This window comes from Ursus arctos, unplaced genomic scaffold (assembly GCF_023065955.2).
Source record: "Ursus arctos isolate Adak ecotype North America unplaced genomic scaffold, UrsArc2.0 scaffold_23, whole genome shotgun sequence".
Lineage (NCBI taxonomy): Eukaryota > Metazoa > Chordata > Mammalia > Carnivora > Ursidae > Ursus > Ursus arctos.
Window position 1 is genome coordinate 32,919,284 of NW_026622908.1, and position 15,917 is coordinate 32,935,200.

At 38.9% G+C, this 15,917-nt stretch overlaps 2 protein-coding genes across 2 annotated transcripts; both read right to left on the bottom strand.

The window, feature by feature from the left end:
* Positions 1–5,733: 5,733 nt before the first annotated feature.
* Positions 5,734–6,654, bottom strand: LOC113264940 (olfactory receptor 4C45-like). Its single transcript, XM_026511892.4, has one exon. The coding sequence runs from the start codon at positions 6,649–6,651 to the stop codon at positions 5,734–5,736; it is 918 nt and encodes a 305-aa protein (XP_026367677.2). The 5' UTR covers positions 6,652–6,654.
* A 7,883-nt stretch (positions 6,655–14,537) lies between these two features.
* LOC113264917 (olfactory receptor 4C5-like) lies at positions 14,538–15,541 on the bottom strand. Its single transcript, XM_026511878.3, has one exon. It carries the CDS (start codon positions 15,465–15,467, stop codon positions 14,538–14,540), a length of 930 nt encoding a protein of 309 aa, XP_026367663.2. The 5' UTR covers positions 15,468–15,541.
* Positions 15,542–15,917: the final 376 nt, after the last annotated feature.

Genomic DNA, 15,917 nt, shown 5'->3' on the forward strand with positions numbered 1-15,917 from the left:
TTAGAGAAGTTAAAACTGTATGAAATGGCCCCATTAAGTGTAAAAACATTTTAAATAACTGTATAATGCGAGAAAAGCCTAATTGAGCTGCAAAAAAATATTGAAAGATTTTTGTGGGAACATAATCCCGAGGGGTATTCTTTGTTTGCAGAAGTCTTATTTCCTATTGAATGAGGCCAATCCTGGTGGTCACTGAAGAATAGTAGGCTCATTCTTCTATGTAATTTGTTATTGACCATGTTATAAGCTACATTTTAAACGATGCTTGAGAATGTGTAGAAAGGAAATATTGATTGATGTCAGGGGACGGACTGGGAAGGAATGAGAAGCAGGTTACTGTCCCAGGTGTTCTGCTTGAGGACTGCATTTTATTGATAGTGCAGTAAAAGGAATTTTGTAAAAGTTTCTTTGGCAGGAAGAAGAATACAGACACAAAGTGGAAAAAACTCATTAGATGTAATAACATTTCCTGTGCTGTACTTTTAAGTATGTTTCCTGGTTCCAGTAGGTCATACTTCCAGTGTTTCACATCTAATGTCAGTAGCTTACACATTCCCCCACAATTTTATGTTCCTTGGTACACAGATTCTGTTCATCTGTTAAACAGGTGCCATTTATCTATATTTGTTGCCATAGGAAGTGTCTACAGCTTAAGAGAGAACTTAAAAATCAGGTTATGAAACAGCATGTGGCCTGGTGATGTAAAATTCTGTAGCTTGTCATCTGCCTGTGCAGGTCTGGGTAGCGATGTGCGTTTGGAAGTAGGTTTATCCAATGGCAACAGTACTTAACTTTGTGGTTTGAGTCTACTTTAGATTGAACTTATACTTTTTAAGTGTTTTTTTTTTTTTTAAAATTTACAGTAACCATACTTGATTGCCCCAAATAACAAAGACACATTACAAACAGAATATACTGGAACTCATAAATAAACTCAAGCTGGTTTCTTGACAAAAACAACATCCCAGATGAGGTTCTAGGTTCTGGGGGGATCACACTGAGTAGAATCACACTCAAATCCTGTCTTCAAAGAAGGACCAAGTCCCTAGAATTTAATATTAGAAAGCTCATTAATATAATGGATTTTCTTCTTTATAGGCCAATGGAGAAAAACTATATGATTCTCTCAGTATATTATGATAAAGTATTTTATTTGAGCTCTCAAAGCTATCCTGCCAGTGATTATAATTCTTTTAGAATGCTGGAGATGATTTAAAATAAGAAGGTTGCTGGCAAGCCATGTCTTAGGAACTTTTGTTAGCTATTTTTTTTAAAGATTTTATTTATTTATTTGACACAGAGAGAGACAGCCAGCGAGAGAGGGAACACAAGCAGGGGGAGTGGGAGAGGAAGAAGCAGGCTCATAGTGGAGGAGCCTGATGTGGGGCTCGATCCCATAACGCTGGGATCACGCCCTGAGCCGAAGGCAGACGCTTAACCGCTGTGCCACCCAGGTGCTCCAGGAACTTTTATTAGCTATTTTATCCCTCACCCAATGAGAGTGGGGCAGTGTCCCATTCCAACACACCCCAACTCAGAGTGCCTTTGCTAAGGTTTTTATCACTGAATTTCTTCAGCCTCTTCCAAGTTTCCCCTAATTTCAGCATCTTTCCATCAACACATGGAGTCAGTAGAGTGGTCCATGGTGCTCATAGTGTTTAGACACACAATCCCTAGAGGTCTGCACATTGGAGAAGTGGTTTTCTCAGGGTGCCATCAAGTGGCCTATGTCTGGCACTTCAATCTGTGTACCTTACGGTTGAAAAATAATAGTGATTGGAGGAGAAGTGTTAGACTCAACTCAATAAGAATGTGCATTGTATTTAGAAGTTTTGAAATGTCATAGAACTGTGTGTGTGTTTATAATGGGGATGAAGCTAGCCCTGCAGAAATGGACCATGCTTCTGTGACCTCTCATTTTCACCCAAGAGCGGAAGACTTAATTGTCAAGTCTGTTTTTCTTCTTCTTTTTTTTTTTTTTTTAAGATTTTATTTATTTATTCAACAGAGACAGAGACAGCCAGCGAGAGAGGGAACACAAGCAGGGGGAGTGGGAGAGGAAGAAGCAGGCTCATAGCGGAAGAGCCTGATGTGGGACTCGATCCCAGTACGCCGGGATCACGCCCTGAGCCAAAGGCAGACGCTCAACCGCTGTGCCACCCAGGCGCCCCAAGTCTGTTTTTCTAATCTTATCTTGTGACTTCAGTTTTAAAACAGTTCTAGTTTCCATGATGGAAAAACTTTCTCTTGGGTGTGGCATCCTTGTTCCCAAAAGGTAATTCCTGAAGGCTTAAGCTCCCTGCCTCCTAAACTTGATGGGATGGGTCTGCCTGCTCCTTGCCTGGCGTTGCTTGTGTTCTAGCTCTTTGCTACCTAAAAAAATAGTTTCTCACCTCTTCTGAACTTTCTTCCCTCAGTGAATTTCTTTCTTTTTTAATGGACAACAGCAGGATGAGCACAGAATCATAAAAAATATTTGTTATTTACTTATCAGGGGAAAATACTACTGTATAAACCACAGGTCATTCCTTTATGTACAAACTATTGCTGATGGAGGAGAAAATAATTTCAAAGAAATTTCCTGTTATGTGGGAATCAAAGTATTTATGGAGTTACAAATTACTGACTAGTCAGTAGCTGGTTCTTTGCAGACTTGTACATTTTCAGCCTGGCCATTCTGTGAAGGCAAGTCTAGCTACAGATTGGTTCAAACAGTGAAGGTGAAAGGGTTTGAAGAAGAAAATTCCAAAGATTAGAGAGAAATGTGAAAACTTTAGCTTGTTGTCTGGTTATAGTAAGCAACTACAAAGTGGGCTTGGTAATGCGGGAAGGCTTTGGGTCGGACAGGCTTAGATTTGAATTCCGTTCAGGCAAATTGTAGCACATTGATCTTCAGTTATATAATTAACCTCTCCAACCGATTGTTTCCCAATTCATGAAATGGGGAAGTCAGTGTCCTTGGAGTTACTGGGCTGTAGTAAGAATCAAATAACAAAAAAAATGTGACTACAAAGTACTTTGCACCTGATAAACATTCAATAAGAACCCTGTCCCACTTATTTATACTGGCGTTGTGTTATTGATGTTCACAGGATTCCGTGGGTATGTTCACCCTTATGTTCAAATAGGGAAATGTTTTAAACCGAGGTAAGTTCCCCAGTTTGAGACTTATGTTAATGAAAGAAATATGGACAGAAATGTACTGCCTCCAAAGCGTATAAATGAGTGGGTAGGTCAGGACGTTGTTCACAGAAGGTGCTCGACAGACATTAGCGGTCCTCATCAGCATCGTGAGCGTCATCATCCTTATTTTTTTATCTTATTTAAATTCAGTTAATTAACATATAGTGTATCATTAGTTTCAGATGTAGAGTTCAGTGATTCATCAGTTGTGTATAACACCCAGTGCTCATGACATCACGTGCCCTCCTTAATGCCCATCACCCAGTGACTCCATCTCGCACCTACCTCCCCTCCAGGAGCCCTTAGTTTGTTTCCTATAGTTAAGCGTCTCCTAAGGGAGACACCTGGATGGCTCAGTCGGTTACGCATTTGCCTTTGCCTGAGGTCATGATCTCGGGGTCCTGGGATCAAGTCCTGCGGTTGAATCCTGGGATGGAGTCCTACATTGGGCTCCTTGGTCCGTTCGTTTCAGGTGTATGTACAACCTAGTGATTTGACAATTCTATACATTATTCAGTGCTCACCAAGATAAGTGTAGTCACCCATCCGTCAACAGTATCACAGTATCATTGATTATATTCCTTATGCTGTCCTTTTCATCTGCTTGACATATTTATTTTATAGTGAAGTTTGCACCTTTTAATCCTCTTTCCTTTTTCACCCTTCCCCCAAAACCACCTCTGGCAACCACCACTTTGTTCTCTTACTTAAGAGTCTATTGGTTAGTTTGTTTTGGGAAAACATTAATTTTTAAAAGGCCTTCATGTAGAGTGAGATCTAACCTGATATAAAGTCCTGAGAACATGAGAAATGTCAGCATCACATGATACTCGAATCCCTCATTGTGAAATCACCTGAAGACAAGTTGCTGAGCTCTTCCTCAAGAATCCCAACCTCTGTACAGAGAGGTTGTTGGCCTCTGGCACTGGGCTCTCCCTATTCCTCCTTCGGGAGCAGGAGAAGGGGATCCATCATTAGTGAGAGCTTTTGAAATAAGTTGTCCTCAGATATCTCACAGTTGCTCCAACCAGGTCTCCAGTTTGTTACTGCAGAGACTTTTAAGGGCGTTTGTATCCCAGACGAGGGAGTGGGCGGTGGGCTAGCTTTAGTGTCCAGAGATCTGCTCACAGGTCCTATTAGTTTCCTTGGTGAGATAGTAACTCACCACTATGCTGTCCCTACTCATACGCAGATGCCTTTTTGAGTTATTTTGAAGTGAAGTGAGGCTGGCACAGATGTTTGGTCCTCCTGTGATCCTGGTTAGTGAATGATGGTTTGTGGTGGTGTTCTTGGGCTCCTCTTGTAAGCAGCTGTTGTCCCTGGATACTTGTCCCTGGTGACATTGCTGAAGGGTATAACCATGTCTGAGCAATTTCACTAATTTTTAGCCGATTTATTTTTTTCCAGTCTAAATCATTTCCCTACAACTTAAGAGAGTATGTAATGCTATTTTCACTTACAGATTAAAAAAAAAACAGAGAGATGAAGCTGCTTGCTTATATAAAGAAGGCTAATTAATGTAGGAGACAGTATGAGAAATCAAGCCTATTTAATCAAAAGCTCTTAATTTCTGACTTCAAAGCATCTATTTCTGAATCGTTCCTTGAATTTTATTTATCCATGTTATGAATTTTCTGTAACCCAGATCCATGGTCATTTTTCAGTTTTGTGACCGAGACTTGTTCTTACATCACTGGTCATTTCCTGCCCCAGCTGTTCAGACTCTTCCTTTGTCCATGTCTAAAATATGACTTTAACATGGAGATATTTTCTGCCTTAACTCTACAGATTTGATCACTTGTATTTCTTTTGCATCAGCCAATTCTGCCTCTAGTTCTCTGTAGACAGTTGCATACTACAGGGAATGGTGGTGATGTAATTTTTAAAATGTACCTTTGTGTGCAAGTGTTCTCTTCCTGGGATTGTGACAAGTAAAGAGTTTAGTTGCTCTGGTGCAGAAGCATCTCTAAACTTCTCAAAATTAGGAAGCTAAGAAAACCTATATTTGGATGAAAATACTTCTTGATGACTCCCTGGCTTTCTATAGTTTTTTTTATATAGTTACTTTTCCACCTTTAAAATAAAACTTCATTCTAGCTGTAGAGATGGGTGTAAAGAATGTTCAAGAATGTTGCTGCTTATGTGTTTCCTACCAACAATCAGAGCAACGTTATGACCTTTGTGGCCCCTTGCTATTTTGACCTCATGAGTCCTTCTCCTCCATAAAAAATGTTAAAGATTCTATTTTATGAGTGCATTTGTATAATGATGCCTATTCTCCAAATTGGACTTGGATTATATTCATTTTTATCTTCTCATTTTAAAAGAAATCAAACCATTTCAAGGACTCATAAAATTTTTCTGGGCTCTAAGCACCATATGTACTGTGCCTTAATGTATACGTTGGTCCTGCCCACAATATATATGCCCCTGAAGAAATGTGCTCCAGACCGGATAATTGACTGTCCCATGTTTAATCAACTAAGAAGAGGAATAAATCTCTCTACACTATCACTAGATATTTTTATGTAAATACTCTAATCCCGAGACTCATTTATCACCAGTTTTCATTATCTGTCCCCAGAGTTTCTTCATGACATTTTTCACTTCTGCATTTCTGAGGGTGTAGATTAAAGGGTTCAACATGGGAGTTACTAGGGTATAAACCACAGCTACAGCTTTGTCAGCAGGGAAGGAGGTCATGGGTCTCAGGTACAGGAATGAACAAGGTACAAAGAATAAGATGACAACAGTGACATGAGAAGCACAGGTAGACAGGGCTTTGCGACGCCCTTCAGAGCTATGGGTCCTCAGAGAGCACAGGATGACAATGTAGGAAGCAACCAGCATAGAAAAACTGAGGAAGCATAGTGACCCACTATTGGCAGCAATCAGGGGCCCCAAAGTGTGAATGTCTGTACAGGCTAGTTCCAGGAGAGGTATTAAATCACACATAAAATGGTCAATGACATTGGGGCCACAGAATGGCAACTGCACCATGAACAAAACCTGGATCCCTCCGTGAATAAAGCCTAAAATCCCAGCTATTCCCACCAAGAAAGCACAGACAGATCGGCTCATGATGGTCATGTAATGCAAAGGCTTACAGATGGCTACATAGCGGTCATAGGCCATGACAACTAATAGGATGATCTCAACTCCACCAAAGAAATGTTCAGCAAAGAGCTGAGTCATACAGCCACTGAAGGATATGGTGTTCTCAGAGATCAAGTCAAAGATCATTTTGGGTACAATGGAAGAAGAGTAGAAAGCATCTAAAATGGACAAGTAGGACAGAAAAAAGTACATGGGAGAACCCAGGGCTGGGCTGATGAAGACGGTGACTGAGATGAGCAGGTTACCTGTTAGTGTGATCAAGTAGGCGATTAAAAACACAGCAGATAAGACTTTCTGCAGTTGTGGATTCTGAGTCAGGCCCAGCAGAATGAATTCTGTTACATTGTTCATCCTTTCCCTGGAGTCAGCTTGGGTTATGTTCCATCGGGAAAGATCAGATTGTCCATCAGAAATTCTGAGTAGTATTTTTAATTCAACAGTGAAATCTTCATCACATCTTTAGTCCAGGCCTCTGGGATTGATGGAACCACACCTTCCTCTCACCTCAACCACTTTGGAGGTAGGTAGTTATAAAAAGGAATTCAAGGAGGTTAAATTTTCTTATTCATATCTCAAATGCCAGAATGAATGCAACGTTTTACTATAACTTTTAAGTTATAATTGACTTTCAAACTCTGGCTGTAAAACCTTACTGATGGCTTTCATTCACTGTTTCTGGACAGATTTCATCAGTAACAATTATTTTTAAGTTATATTTGCCCATTGGCATGAATATGTTTATAGGAACAACATATGCTTTCAGATGTCACGTGTATATCACATAGGAAAGTGCCATCCGTACTATATCTATACCAGCAGTGTTCTTTGAGTTTAATTCCTTTCTCTCAAATGAATGCACAGGCACACAGAGAGACAGAGCTGCAGATGCAGTGTCTCCCCTTCAGAATGCCAAGGAGCTGTCTTTATAAAGCCCTTTGAGCCACACTCACTCAACAGCCCTGGATGTTGTGTCTGACTCAACATGACCGATACATACTCACTCTTCTCACCTCTTTGGATGCAGATATGTCAGTGGTACACAGTTCCTGAAAAGTCCTCAGTATTTCTTCAATGAATTTTCTGTGCAATAGGTCTTTTATCACATAAAGAATAATGCTCTGGAATAGATTTAGAAACCTAGTCACATTTTACAAATGGAATTAAATGAATGATGGAGGTTCCCTGAATTTCCTATTTTGAGACAGAAATGTTATCTAAGATGATACAAGTTTTTCTTTTGACGTAAGTTAATTAAGATGAACCAAATTGTTTGTTGCTAATTGGTAGAAAAATGAATATATACCGGAATGGATTCTTTGATTGGATGATCTGTACATGGATTTCCAGTAGTGAGTACATGTTACGCATGATCATAGGCTATTTTATTCCTTCTCCCCCTCACTTTCTCCTTTCCCTATCCCGGCCAAAAGACAATGACATACTTTTCCTCAAAAGTTTCTGGACACAGCATTCAGCATCATGGCCTTTCAGCTTCAGTAAAGGTTAGGAAAGTATCTTTTGTTTCCCGGAAGCTCAGTCTCTTTAGTGGTTTCTTCTCTGTCCACGGCTGCTATGGGTGGAACTACGTGCTTCATCGTCCTTAATAGATTTAATGCACAAATTCCAACCTCCGTGTGGCGGTATGGAAGTCATGAAAAGGGAAACAGTTTCAAATAATCAGATATAAAAGCCTCCTGAAGCAATCTACTTCGACATGCATGTGTACCTTAATGTTATAAAAGTGCCCTTAGTTCTCAACAGCATCTGGTGAGGTAGGATTACAGATCACGTTTCTACTGATGTGTTCCTGTCATCATGTTCAGAGTCATCTTTAGAGAAGCAGATCACCTTCAGTTCACAGCATCTGGCTATAAAAAGTATTTGGGGAAAATAATTTGGGTAAATTAGGTTAAACTGTTTAAACTTTGGGGAAAAAGATTTAGTTATTACTGACCTGGATCCAGTTGATTGTGGATTCCACGGTTTTCAGATTGCACCCAGTCATATTTCTTCGGCTGAGGGCATAGCCCCACAGCTGCAAATACAGTCTGTCAACTAACAATTGGCACTGCAATTCTCTCTCAGACAACTCCCCCAGAATTGGTCATTTTAGTTTATTTTGGTTCTCATTGTCAGTCTAACGTACCCAGAAATGAGCTGTTTCAGTTAAGAAACTTCAATTCTCTAGGATTTAATTTCTATTCACTTTCTTGGCCTCTTATGAAAGTATAGACACATCTTCAAAATGCATATATTTCTCAGATCTCAGAACCATATTTAATCTAAAGGAAAAATAATGGGAAAAAAGAAAAAAACTTCAAAGTCAGAAAAAGCTAGTATATGGAACTATAAAATGTAGAAGTGCATTGCATCCACTTGAGTGTATAGATATTTTTTGCAAATCCTGCCGAATATGTTTCCCAACAAGTGCATGAGCAGTGTGGAGAGATTTCTTTTTTATTCCTCCCTTTAACCCCCTGAATTTGGGAGCAGTGTCTCCCATATGAATCTTAAGCTTGTTGGTATATGCTCTGCCTCTGTCATTTAGTTAAATATCCTGTAATTCTTTCTTCATAGACTGTAGAGAACTATTTAAATAGACTTTCACGAAGTGCCTGCACTTTGGTAATGCATTGACCTCTCAAGGCCTCAGAGGATTAGTAATTGGTCCTGTTGGAATCTTTGCTGGAAGCATCAGCCACCGTCTTTCATTTGCTCCTACTTGGCCCCCACAAGCATCATTAGAGGCCAGTTTTAGAAGTACAGTTGCACTTTGGTGAAACATGTGTCTCTGGGTATAGGTTGGGTTGGTATGTTGGCAAGAAAAGTTGGAAAGCTTCCTGATAGGGCTCTGTTGTTAATTTTGACATTGTTGAGCCTGGTATAGAATAGGGGTTGATTTTAGGCACAGGTCACAGTTCAGAGAATAGATTTCTCTCTGAAAATGTGACTGTTCTAAATATTTAGGTGTCCTGGGAATGGAAGCTCCAGTTTTCAAGGTTATGTGCCATGTTAGTCTGGGAGGCTGACTTTTTTATTAGTGGCTGACAAAGGAGAGTCAGATCGCAGAATTCTCAGCTACCAAAGATTGGGTAATTTAGGAGTCATCTTTTCCATGTGTATCTAGATGAAAGATGCTCATGGTGTTTTCATGGGAATATAGGTTTTCTCTCTATCCCACACAGAAGGAATTGTGGAGATTTACAGTAAAGAGCAGTGCTTCCACATGGTAGGCAGTGAGAAAATCACAGCAAGGTAAACATTATATATAAACACGTTTAGATGTAGAGGGTGGAAACAGTATAGAAAGGAGGCTCCACTATAATCTTCTCTCCCTCAGTTTCTAAGGTGTTGAAGACCTGGAAGAAATCCTGTACAGAATCACCTTGGAAAAATCAACCTTTACCTTTAAGGAAACTGCTACACTCGTGAAGTCCCAAAACAGAAATGGAAACAGTGCATTCAGCCCTGTCCTCCACAGTTGACACTTTTGCTCACTCACAGTCTGTCCCTTCCCCCCTCTTTTTTTAAAAGTTGTGGTAAAATATACATAATATAAAAATTGCCATATTAACCATTTCCTTTTTAAAAAATTTTTAAGGGTTGTATATTTATTTTAGATAGAGAGAAAGTGTGTGTGAGAGAGAGAGCATGAGCAGGGGGCAGAGGGGGAGGGAGAACCAGACTCCCTGTTGAGCAGGGAGCATGATGAGGGGCTTAATCCCTGGACCCTGGGATCATGACCTGAGCGGAAGGCCGACACTTTACTGACTGAGCCACCAAGGTGCCCATAACCATTTTCAAATGTCTAGTTCAGTGTCATTAACTAGATTCACATTGTGTGCAAACATCACCACCAAGTATCTCCAGAATTTTTCATCTTCCCATTCTAAAAGTCCATATCCTTTAAACAATCACTGCTCATTTCTTCCATTCCCCCATCTTCAGAAAACACAGTTTGCTTTCTGGTTCATTGGGTTGGACTCTTTGAAAGATTTCATTTAAGTGGAATTATGCAGTGTTTCTTCTATCACTGGCTTATTTTAATTAGAGTAATGCTGTCAAGTTTCAACCATGTTGTCACAAATGACATGATTTCCTTCCTTTTTGAGGCTGAAAAGTATTCCATGTCTATATATACTGCACTGTTGTTTTAAGGATATGCATCTGCTGATGGTCGTTGAGGCTATTTCCCCATCTTAGCTATTGGGAATAATGCTGAAAGGAGCATAGGAGGGCCAAGAATTCCTTGAGATCCTGATTTCAGTGGTGTTGGATAAATACCCAGATGTGGGATTGTTGGATCATATGGTATTTTATTTTAATTTTTTGAGAAACCTTCATTCTGTTTTCTATAGTGACTGTACGAATTTACATTCATACCCTTAGTGAACAAGCGTTCCTTTTCTCCACATCCTTACTAATACTTGTTATCTCTTGTCTTTTTGATACTGGCCATTTTAAGAGATGTAAATTGATACCTCACTGTGGTTTTGATTTGTATTTCCCTGATGATTAGTAAAGTTGATCATCTTTTTATTTACTTGTCAACCATTTGTATATTTTCTTTTCGGGCATGTATATTCGAATCTTTGGCCTATTTTTAATTTGGGCAATTTTTGCTACTGAGTTGTATGAGTTCTTTGTCTGTTTTGGATATTAACCTTGTATTAAACGTCTGGTTTGCAAATATTTTTTTCCCATTCAGTAGGTTGTCCTTTCACTCTGTTAATTGTTCCTTAGTTGTACAGAAGATTTTTAGTCTGATGTATTCCCATTTGTCTACTTTTGCTTTCATTGTCTGTTCTTTTGGCGTTATACCAAGGAATCATAGCCATTCCAATGTGGTGAAGATTTCCTGCTATGTTTTCTTCTCAGAGTTTTACAGTTTCAGGGCTTCCATTTTAAGTCCATTTTGAGTTGGTTTATGTGAAGATATAAGATAAGTGTTCAATTCCACTCATTTTCATGTGAATATCCAGTTTCCCCAGCACCGTTTTCTGAAGAAGTTATTCCCTTTGTGTATTCTTGGCACCCTTGTGAAAGATCCGTTGACCATATGAATATACATGGGTTTATTTGTGGGTTCTCTATTCTGTGCATTGGTCTCTATTTCTGTCTTTATGCCAGTACCATGTAATTTTAGTTAGTATAGCTTTGTAATATAGTTTGAAATCAGAAGTGTGATGTTTCCAACTTTGTTCTTCTTTCTTAAGATTTCTTTGGATATCGGAGTCTATTGTGGTTCCACATGAATGTTGGGATTTTTTTTTATAAGGTTTATTTATTTATTTTAGAGGAGAACATGAGTGAGTGAGGGGAGGGGCAGAAGGAGAGGGAGAGATCTCAAGGATACTCCTCATTGAGATAGGAGCCTGGCATGGGGCTTGATCTCATGACCCTGAATTCATGACCTGAGCTGAAACCAAGAGTCGGATGCTCAACGACTGAGCCACCCAGGTGCCCCAGGATTGTTTTTTTATTTCTGTGAAAAATTCCACTGGGATTTTGATAGGGATTGTACTGACTCTAAATCACTTTGGATAGTATGGACATTTTGACAATGTTGATTCTTCTAATCTGTGAACACAGGACATTTTTCAATTTATTTGCCTTTTTTTTTTGTTTTTACTTTCTTTTATAAATGTTTTGTCTTTTTCAGTTTACAAATTCCTTAAGTTTTTGTTCAGTTTATTTCTAAGTATTTCATTCTCTTTCGGGTAACATTAATTCTGCCCTTATACAGCAAGTTCAGATGTATTTTTTCCTTTTCAAATTTTTAGAAGTGTTTGAGAAGCATGGGTATTTATTCTTCTTTAGATGTTTTCAGATTTTACCAGTGAAGCCCCCTGGTGTTGGGCTTTTCTTTCTTGGAAGGCTTCTCCTTATGGATTTGATTTCCTTGCTCATTATTGGTTTATTCAGATTATCTACTTCTTCATGCTTCAGATTTGGTAGAATGTATGTTCCTATGAATTTATTTATTTCTTCCAGTTTATCCAATTTATTAGTGTATGGCTGTAGTAGTATCTTGTAATCCTTTTATTTCTGTGATGAGTTTTAATATTCCCTCTTTATGTGTGATCTTTTCTCAGTCTAGCTAAAGTTTGTCAGTTTTGTTTTACTTCAAAGCACAACTTTTATTTTCATTTATATTTTCTATTGAGTTTGTAGTTTCTCTTTCCTTTATCTGCTGTAATTTTAATTCCTTCTTCTGTTAACTTTGGACTTAGTTCTTCTTCTCATTTCTTGAGGAATACTCCTTGGTTACTTGAGATCTTTTTCAATGTAGGTGATCATTGCTATAAATTTCCCTCTTAGTATTGGTTTTGCTGCATCGCACAGGTTTTGGTGTATAGTTTTAAATTTTGTTTGTTTCGACATGTTTCTAATTCCCCTTTAGATTTCTTCTTTGACCCATAGGTTGCACAATAATGTGTTATTTAAGTTCCATGTATTGTGAATTTTCAAGTTTTCCTTCTGCTATTGATTTCATTTCACTTCATTGTGTTCAGAAAATATACATTGTATAATTTCAATCCTCTTACATTTTTCAAGACTTATTTTGGGACCTAACACGATCTCCCTGCATCATCTTTCATGTGCACATGAGAAGAATGTATATTCCACTGCTATTGGAAAGACCGTTTTATATATGTCTGTTAGGTCTATTTGGTTAACGGTGCTGTTCAAGTCCATTGGGTCTTTATTGATTTTCTGTCTATATGTTGTATCCATCATTGAAAGTGGAGCATTGAAGTCTCTTACTATTAATGTGTTTTTGTCTCTTTCTTCCTATATAACTGTTAATATTTGCTTGATATATTTAGGTCTTCTGTTGGGTGCATAAATATTTATAATTATTAAATCTTCCTTTTAAACTGTCCCTTTTATCATTATATAATGTCTTTATTTATGACAATTTTTGCTTTAGAGTCTATTTTGTCTGGCAGAAGTATAGTCCTGCCCTCTTTTGGTTGCTGTTCACATGGAATACCTTTTTTTCATCATTTCAGTTTGAACCAACGTGTGGTTCAAATGCTAAGTGAGTCTCTTGTAGACAGCATTTAGTAGGTCAAAAAATCCATGGAGTCACTCTGTGTCTTTTGACTGTTGAGTGTAACCCATTTCCATATACAGTAATTATTTATAGGTAAGTCCTGCCATTTTGTGCTCTGTGTGTCCCGTAGTTCTTCTGTCGCTCTGTTCCTTTCTTACCACCTTCCTTTGTGTCTTGGTGATTGTTTGGTATTGATATGCTTTCATGATTTTCTCTCTTTCTTTCTTTTGAAGAACTTTTGTCTTGGGTCAAATCTGAAACCCCTTTTATTTGAGTTCTTTCTCTTAGAATGAACTGTGTCTCTTTCTCAGAATACTTCCCATTGCATTGCTTTGCAATTTGTCTTAAGGTTGTCATTCAGATTTGTATGTGTAGTCTTTCTGTCTTGCTTACTCATGTATCACTAACTCTCTCTTTTGTGCTAGATACTTTTGTTTCTATTAGCTAAGGCAGAAATCCATGTAATTACAGCTCCTTCAGGGGTGAAGTGGTGTATAGTACATCTTTGACAGAAAAATGTTCCTCCAGTTATCTTCTGCCTGGGAATCATGTGCATGATTGTTCTTTGGTTGTACTTGGAAGAATTTTATATCCTTTTGGCTTTAGGCAGAGAACATAATTTATTCTAGGAAGAGCCCAGATTCCAGTGTAACTGGTGCCCGTGGAATTGTGCAACAAAGCAGCATTAATTTTGGGATGAGTTCTCGCTCATTTTTAAAACTCATTCATTTCTGGTTGATCTTTATTTCTCATCATAATAAATATTGTTTGACTACATAGTTGGGATTGAAACTATGCATTTTTAGCTAAATATTTACACATTATGCCTTTCATTGAAATATTTTATTGTCTAATTGGTTACGTAATCTATACCCAAAGCTTTACAGAGAATTGTTCCAGTGAATACACATACTCAGAGGTTTTCTATAGGTTGTGACAATATCATGCTGATTTGCAATGTCCCTTTGATCAATAACTTGCAAATGCAGAGGTTTCTAATTGGAAGAGACTTTAGTCATCAGTTAATCAAATATTGATATGAAAGAGGAACCATTAAAGATTACAGAAAGCACAGGGAGCATAATAAACTTAAACCACGTATTTTCACTTCAAGACCATCATCCTTTCCATTTAACTTATTCTTAAAAGATGAATTAAGTTGTGCTTTTTTTCTTCTCTAGTCACATGAATAGTTACCAAGAATTACTCTGTGGCTGCAGAGCTTCCTCATGGCATTTTTCACCTCTGAGTTTCTGAGGGTGTAGATTAAAGGGTTTAACATGGGTGTTATCATAGTATAAACCACAGCCACTGCTTTGTCAATGGGGAAGGTGACCATAGGCCGAAGGTACACGAATATACAGGGTACAAAGAATAGGACAACTACAGTAACATGGGAGGCACAGGTGGACAGAGCCTTACGCTGTCCTTCAGTACTGTGAGTTCTTAGGGAATAAAGGATGAGGACATAGGAGGTGATAAGAATAGAAAAAATGAGCAGACACATCAGTCCACTGTTGGCAGCAACAAAAAGTCCAAAGATGTGAGTGTCAGTGCAAGAGAGTTTTAGCAGAGGGAAAAGGTCACAGATGAAGTGGTCAATGACATTGGGGCCACAGAAAGGCATCCAGAGTATAAAAAGGATTTGAATCAGAGCATGAAGGAATCCCCCAGCCCAGGCCATGGCCACCAGGTGGCCACACATTTGCCTGTTCATTGTGAGCCTGTAGTGTAGGGGCTTGCAGATGGCCAGGTAGCGGTCATAGGCCATCACCGTGAGCAGGATGATCTCAACTCCTCCAAAGAAATGCTCTGCAAAGAGCTGAGTCATGCACCCACTGAAGGAGATAGTTTTCTTTTCAGTGAGGAAGTCAAATATCATTTTGGGAGCCATGGTGGAAGAGCAGCAGGTGTCTAGGAAGGACAAGAAGGACAGAAAGAAATACATGGGGGAGGCCAGGGCTCTGGTGGTGGTGATTGTCACGACAATGAGTAGGTTGCCTGCCACAGTGAGAAAGTACGTGACTACAAACACAGTGAACAAGAGTTTCTGCACATCTGGGTTCTGTGTCAGGCCAAGCAGGATGAATTCGGTCACGTTGTTCATTTGTTCTGTGAGTCCGCGTTGGTATCTGGATAACTGACTTGTCTGTGAATAGTACAGGGATTGCAATTGTGGCAGATAACATTTGATGAAGCAAATCATCTCTGTCAGGATTGTTTTCTGTAAGACTATGGTAACCCCAAGTAGATGAACTCAGAATTAAAGTTGGGACTTATTACTAGTTATAGAATGAACACTTAGCCTCCTCATCCTCTGAGAGACTCAGACACACAGTCATGTGCACACACACATTCACACATACACTCATCCGTATACGGAAATACAGTTTTACAAATGTAGGTCCCTTCCTGCAATTGCACATGGGTGAATATTCTCTGAATAACTGCCATAGTATTTACTCCCCTAGGAAAACCAGAATGAGATTAGGACCAGAGGAGAGGCAGAGGCTTGAATTCTTGAGAGGCTACTACCCTATGTCTCTTCTCTAGTCAC

What these genes read in the sequence shown, in the direction of transcription:
- LOC113264940 (XM_026511892.4), bottom strand. Translation starts at nt 6,651, where the DNA reads ATGAACAATGTAACAGAATTCATTCTGCTGGGCCTGACTCAGAATCCA.
- LOC113264917 (XM_026511878.3), bottom strand. Translation starts at nt 15,467, where the DNA reads ATGAACAACGTGACCGAATTCATCCTGCTTGGCCTGACACAGAACCCA.